Source organism: Pundamilia nyererei, unplaced genomic scaffold, assembly GCF_000239375.1.
Source record: "Pundamilia nyererei isolate P.nyererei 1_Seehausen unplaced genomic scaffold, PunNye1.0 scaffold00005, whole genome shotgun sequence".
NCBI lineage: Eukaryota > Metazoa > Chordata > Actinopteri > Cichliformes > Cichlidae > Pundamilia > Pundamilia nyererei.
Window position 1 is genome coordinate 768,877 of NW_005187406.1, and position 6,557 is coordinate 775,433.

A 6,557-nucleotide genomic window follows, 5' to 3' on the forward strand; every position below is an offset into this window, starting at 1 on the left:
TACCTCTGGTGCAAATTACTGACCTCTGTCATCATTTTAAGTGGGGGAACTTGCACAATCGGTGGCTGACTAAATACTTTTTTGCCCCACTGTATAATCACAGTTCACTACCATGTTGCGTTCATGTTGGAGTCCTCTCAACAGTATCCCACCTTTTTCTCCCAAAGTAATCACCCTTTCCTCGAGGAAGGTGTTATTCAGCGATAGAAAAAGTAATAAAAGCAAAATAAGATGAAGCGCAGAATGATGGAGAATGGTGCAAAGAGGGGATAACATCAACCAGAGAGGCAGGATAGCGACGAAAGATGAAGGCAGAGAGAGGGAGAGAAGTGTACTGAACCCAGTGTGAGCAAGAATGAAAATCTAGAGTTGAGAGAGCCGAGGGGGGAGTCGGGGGAGGAGTGAGGCTGGAGGACAGAGAAAGAGAGAGAAAGAGGGGGGAAAGTTTCATCACTGTCGACGGTGGCTCTGCGCTGCGAGCAGCAGGAGCAGGGGTAACATTGACATTTTTATCTTTCCATTGAATTTAATCTGTGTGATGGACGAGCTGCCAGAGCTTTAATTTTCCTCACACGAATTATCCCTGTCTGCCCACCTCCCTCTGTCTTGTACACAGACACAAACACGCGGGCACAAAAAACCCCCGCATACACACCCGTGGCACCGAAATTGTCTATTAAGTTGCATGTGCGCAGCCGAAATCCACTACGAGAGGGAATGATTGAGTGATGGCTGGGCGTGCACGCGCGTGTGCGCCGACGCAGTATTCTGTGCACGCTGCTCATGTAAATCCTTTTTATGCAACGAGCGCGCAACTGTGGACAATCCATGATGCAAGTCCCTCCATTAGCATTCATATTCTCATAATACATTTTTTAGATTCATGGCTGGAAGTTGACACACAAACATCAAATGTACATTTGTATCTACACACATCCACACGTGGATGATGATGATGATGATAATAAATACTTTTAAAAAAGAAAAGCAAGGCAAGGCAGTATTTCTTTCATTTGCACTCCCCTGCCAGAGGCCTCCTTCCCCCCAAGTTATTGCATGTGGCAATTCGCCATGACAGATCGCCAGTCGTGCCTAATAGTTCTTTAATGACTTCATTAAATTGTGTTGTGCGGCTTATGATTGTGCTGCCGATTTGTCAGCGAGGGTAATGTCTGGGCACTAGGGATGCCCCACTTTTATTTGTGAATTAATTGGACATTGAGTGCGTTGCAGCCCTCCACCCCTCCCCTCATTGCACACAGGACACAGAATCCCAATCAGCTCCACAAACAGGGCTGGCCCAAATATCTTCAGCAGCTTACTACAGTGTTATGCAACCGGCCTCCTAAGATGAGGGCTTGTTAAACAGGGTGTTCCTTCCCTAACTAAGTCATAATTAGCTCATTAAAGTAAATGGGAATGAAAAAAACATTTTGTTTTCCGTGTTTATACCCACATAGTTTATGAAGCGGTCTCATCACAGCATACTCTTCTTCATCGGCCTTTCTTTGCTGCAGCGTTTTCTGTGCAAGTACCAGTGCATGCTGGAAAATAATGCATTACCACGATCGCAGCGGGGTCTTCTTCACTTCTTGTTGTGGTGAGCGGTGCTTAGCAATAACATAATGCCAGATCAGACTTCCAGCCCCCGCCCTCCTCCTCGCCTTCTTGTTCTCCCAGGCAGGGAGGCCTGTCTGTGGGCTGATGAATGAGCAGCAGCACAGAGTAGTGCTCCCCCCCCCCTCTCCTTGGCCCTGGTCCAGGCCCCCTCTGTCAAAAGACACTGATCTCCCATCAGCCCGAGCGCTTTTGCCCTTAATGGTCAAGGTTGGTATTAAGACAAGGAAAATCTGATCTCAGGTTAGTGGCTGGGGGAGGCGGGGAGGGGGGTGCAGGTACCTTGAGGGGAGGTAGAGATTGGAGAAGTGATAGAGTTGGAAAGGTGGATGATTTAAAGCATTTTGAAAATGAGAGAGGGCGTGCATTGGCTGAGAATGAGACGCACTGAGAGGATGACTAGGAAAGCGAGAACGTGTTGTATAACCAGGAGAGGGAGAGAGATGTGAGAGGGAGAGAGAGAAAAAGCTGGAAGGTTTTTCTCTCTCTCTCTCCCCGGTATGGTCTCCGCAGCCGAGCCCTTTTAAAACCATTAGAGGCAGGATATTTGTCATATTATGTTATTAGATTAGCTGGGACCTCTAATGAAAGCTGTGGCAATTTGTCAGCCTTATGGATAGCTCCATCCCCCACCACTATTTATCAACTAGCACCCCATCGCACCCAACACACCCCCACCCCAGCCTCAGCGCACACACGTACACACAACATAGTCGAAGCAAAACCGCATCCAAACGTAGATGGGAGAAATGGATCGAGCTCATAATGGGATTCCAATGCTAAACACCCCTCCTAGTGTTTTTTGTCATTTGGGGTGAGCACACCACTCGCAGCCAGAGCGCCCGAAGGGAAACGACAGAGGATTATTTCAAGGTTTTTTTTGTTTTGTTTTTTCCCCCTTCTCTCCCTCTCCATTACCATAGCCCATCCTGGATGGAGCAGTCTCACAACATTTATCTTACAGTATCGGATAAGAAAAGATGTGTTTGCTGCACACTGAGGATCGGTTCCTGCTTATAACTCGCCTCAGTTTTACCTCGATCTGCAGTCAGGGGTTACTGATAAAGGAATGCGTGCAGACTGTAATTAGCTCCATGAACTGTACGCTACACTTGAAATAGCTCTGAAATGCTGCTGCATGAACCGCTGTGTTTAAAGAGGAAAAAGAATACAAGATTAAATGTAAAGTTTGCCAAGACTTAGTTTTGTCGAAAGGGTTCGAGATGCATACTAATCTCTCTGTTCCTTCCGTCCCTTTAGCGGTGAGGAACGACCGGAACAAGAAGAAAAAGGATGAGAAGAAGCAGGAGTGCACAGAGAGCTACGTGCTGAGTCCTGACACGGAGCAGATGATCGACAGGGTTCGCAAGGCACACCAGGATACTTTCCCCTCCCTCTGCCAGCTGGGCAAATACACTACGGTCAGTGGCATGAGACTGACAGTCTGTGTGTCCTTATGTTCATTCACCTTTTTCAAGTGTGAGAGTTTTGTTTTTTTCTTTGCCTTTGAAATAAAATTGATCTGCAAATATTTTCTTCCTTTATTCGTGCAGACTAACAGCTCAGAACGACGTGTGTCCTTGGACGTAGACCTGTGGGACAAGTTCAGTGAGCTGTCCACTAAGTGCATCATCAAGACAGTGGAGTTTGCCAAGCAGCTGCCCGGCTTCACGACGCTCACCATCGCCGACCAGATCACTCTGCTCAAAGCTGCCTGTCTGGACATCCTGGTACGAATAACACACACACAAAAAACATCTACCTTAGATGTTTTCAATGAATAAAACTGGAAGTTCGGTTTTAATTTTTTTCACAAACCGAGTCTGTCTGCTGTCCACAGATACTGCGGATCTGCACACGCTACACACCAGAGCAAGACACGATGACTTTCTCAGATGGACTTACGCTAAACCGAAACCAGATGCACAACGCTGGCTTCGGTCCCCTCACTGATCTGGTTTTTGCCTTCGCCAACCAGCTCCTTCCTCTGGAGATGGATGATGCAGAGACGGGGCTGCTTAGTGCCATCTGTTTGCTGTGTGGAGGTACGGCAGGTCTTTAAAAAAAGGCCCTTAAAGCTTGCTTGGGTCATGTTTGTGTCAGAAACAGCAGCGGGGTAGCAATGCTGCACTCTTTTCCTTAGCACCATCTAGTGGCCACTGTGTTTCTAACAGTCGGAGAGTATTGGCTGACCCTTTTCTCTGTGCTTTTTTTTTTTTGTTTGTTTGTTTTGTTTACAGATCGACAGGACTTGGAAGAGGCAGACAAGGTGGACATCCTGCAGGAACCCCTTCTGGAGGCGCTGAAGATTTATGTAAGGAAGAGGAGGCCACACAAACCGCACATGTTCCCCAAGATGCTGATGAAGATCACTGATCTTAGAAGCATCAGTGCTAAAGGTCTGTAGTTCCCTTGTGTTTCTACATATATAGTGCTACAGTGATTACTCAGGTGTACAATTGATCATTTCTACTTTTTCTTTTGTATATTCCATTTTTGAATGAATGAGTATGTTTTACCAGAACTTACACTGATAGCTTACATTTTTCCATCTTGCAGGAGCTGAGCGTGTCATCACGCTGAAGATGGAGATCCCCGGCTCCATGCCACCTCTCATCCAGGAGATGCTGGAGAACTCAGAAGGTCTGGAAAGCGGAGCCGCAGGCGGACGACCCAGCGGTGCCCCCCCAGGCAGCTGCAGCCCCAGCCTGTCCCCCAGCTCTGCCCAAAGCAGTCCAGCTACACAATCGCCGTAGTCACGGCCCACGTTTTCATTTTCATTTTTTCTTTGTGTTGCGCTCTGTCTCCTCCCATTAATGTTCTGAAGAGGAGGGGTGAAGGAGGTGGGTCTTCTTGACCCCTAACTGCTGAACACAGGAGACCAGCAGAGCCAACCACCTCCTCTCCGACAACAAAAATCCCAATTTCCTGATCCGCTTTCCCCTCTCTCTGGATTTCTATCCAGACATGAGGGGAGATGAGGCTGGACAGGCCGGGGTAACCGGATGCCTCCAACATACCACACCGTAAATACTGCTGATGACTCTTCCTCCTTCTCCCTCCCTTCTCCACCTTTTTTTTCTTTTCTTTTTTCTTTTTGAAAAGACTAACGGAGATGAGGTGTGGATGAACCCGAGAGCGGTTGGAGCACAATGGAACAAATATAAGGACGAGAACAATGAACACAGACTGACTTGACAAACACCAGACACTTTTGTTTTGTTTTTTTTGTTTTCTTTTCTTTTCGTTGTTGTTGTTGTTGTGCTCTGAGGCAGACTACAACTGAACTTTTGGGACTTGTCAAAAGAACCCACTCCTCAAAGACTCTGGGTCTTTTCCTCTTTTCCAGTTTCATGAAAAAATAACAGATTTCGTACAAAAAAAAAGATATATAAATATATAGAGAAAAATTAAGGACCTATTGCGATCGACATGTCCAGAACAGGATGGCAGGTTGAAATGAGGACATGTTTTCTGAGCTGAGATTAGAAATTGTTGTACTCCTTCACTGTTTGAATCTTTTTCATACCCATCGAGTATTGAGAAAAATGCTTTGGTTTCACATTTGTATATTCTAATTGATGGGGGGAAGAAAAATAAGATTATTTTTTTCCCTTTCCAGTCTACACAAGCAAACACACACAAATGTGCACAGAAAACAAGTCGCAATGATTATCACCTACTATTCCAGGTCGGATTTGTTTTCCTTTTTTTTTTTTTTTTCTTCCAAGAGATTGGGGGGGAAATGATTGTATGAACTCAGTTGTATGATATGGTCACAGGTCCTTTCAAGAAATCAAATTAATGAAGATTCATTATTAAGGTGTATTTTAAGTAGCCTTTTGAGTTTGTGTATATAAGCTGTATTCATTTCTTTAAAACTATGAAGAGTTTTAGGGTTCACCTGATCGATTTTTTTTTTTTTTTTTTAAAGAATACCGTTTTATGTGTTTTTAGGTTTGTGATTCAAGAAAAGACGTTTTGAGCACATTTTACTGAAGGAAGTTCATGTTTCGTGTCCTACTTTAAAAAAACAAAACAAATACATGGCAGACCCATCACAAATCACTGGCTCTAAAGGTTTTGGCTTCACGAACAGTTTTGCCCCCCCCCCCCGACCCCACTTTTCTTTCTTTTTTTTCTTTTCTTTTTTTTTTATGTACAGTAGGTAAGAAAGTAGCACTCCTGTCGGGGCATAGCTTTTTTTGTGTGTTTGGCCATGTAGCAGAAAGAGAAGGCGGCGTTTGAGGAAATGGTTTAGACGCCTTCTGTGGCCTGACGGGCTCAAACAAGCGGCGGCGGCTCTGCTTCAAAGAGAGTTGAAATGTGAACAATGGTGTACATACACTCTGTATTAAACACAAGTAAATCTCAGTGCTCTCTCTCAGTGCATCAATTTGTAGTCAATAGGAGAAGACTAGACTCTAGTTGATCCCCCTCCTCTACCTCTGCCCTGTCAGCGATCAGGCAAGGCGAGGTCCCAAATGTGATGTTTGTCAGCTAACTCCCCGCCCCTCACCTCCACCTTGGCAACCTGTGGTAGAAACAATATGTGACTTAACTGAATCCAGAGCAACCTCGTGCCCTGTGACACCAAAAACGCCTTCACCATTGCTACACGTCACCCAGACCATCATTACTGTACGCGCACCAATGTCTCAGGAAGGAATCATTTTTGTGTGCTTGGCCTGTCATTTGTATATGTTCTGTGCTGCAACCCCCTCCCTCTCCGGTAACAGATGCACATACACACACACACCTCTGCTACTGAGCCCTTCAGATTTTTCTTCACTCACTTTTGTTTGGCCTGGCAAAACCAGGACTTGTGCCGAGAGACACTGACCCCTGACCGCTCATTTTTCCAACATCCGTAGGATGCCAGTGTGGACTCTCTCCGAGTCGTTCACATGTCCTCTTTTCTTTCTTTTTTTTTTTTTTTT

The 6,557-nt window shown here is 45.6% G+C and overlaps 1 protein-coding gene across 9 annotated transcripts in view; it reads left to right on the plus strand.

Moving 5' to 3' along the window:
- raraa (retinoic acid receptor, alpha a) overlaps positions 1-6,534 on the plus strand; it is a 145,908-nt gene extending 139,374 nt beyond the window's left edge. For all 9 annotated transcript variants that reach the window (XM_005721629.1, XM_005721633.1, XM_005721630.1 and 6 more), the window contains 5 exons: positions 2,878-3,038; positions 3,171-3,347; positions 3,458-3,662; positions 3,858-4,016; positions 4,177-6,534. In XM_005721629.1, coding sequence (XP_005721686.1) covers positions 2,878-3,038; positions 3,171-3,347; positions 3,458-3,662; positions 3,858-4,016; positions 4,177-4,373 — 899 coding nt within the window. In that variant the 3' untranslated portion in view covers positions 4,374-6,534. The remainder of the gene's footprint in view (positions 1-2,877; positions 3,039-3,170; positions 3,348-3,457; positions 3,663-3,857; positions 4,017-4,176) is intronic.
- Positions 6,535-6,557: the final 23 nt, after the last annotated feature.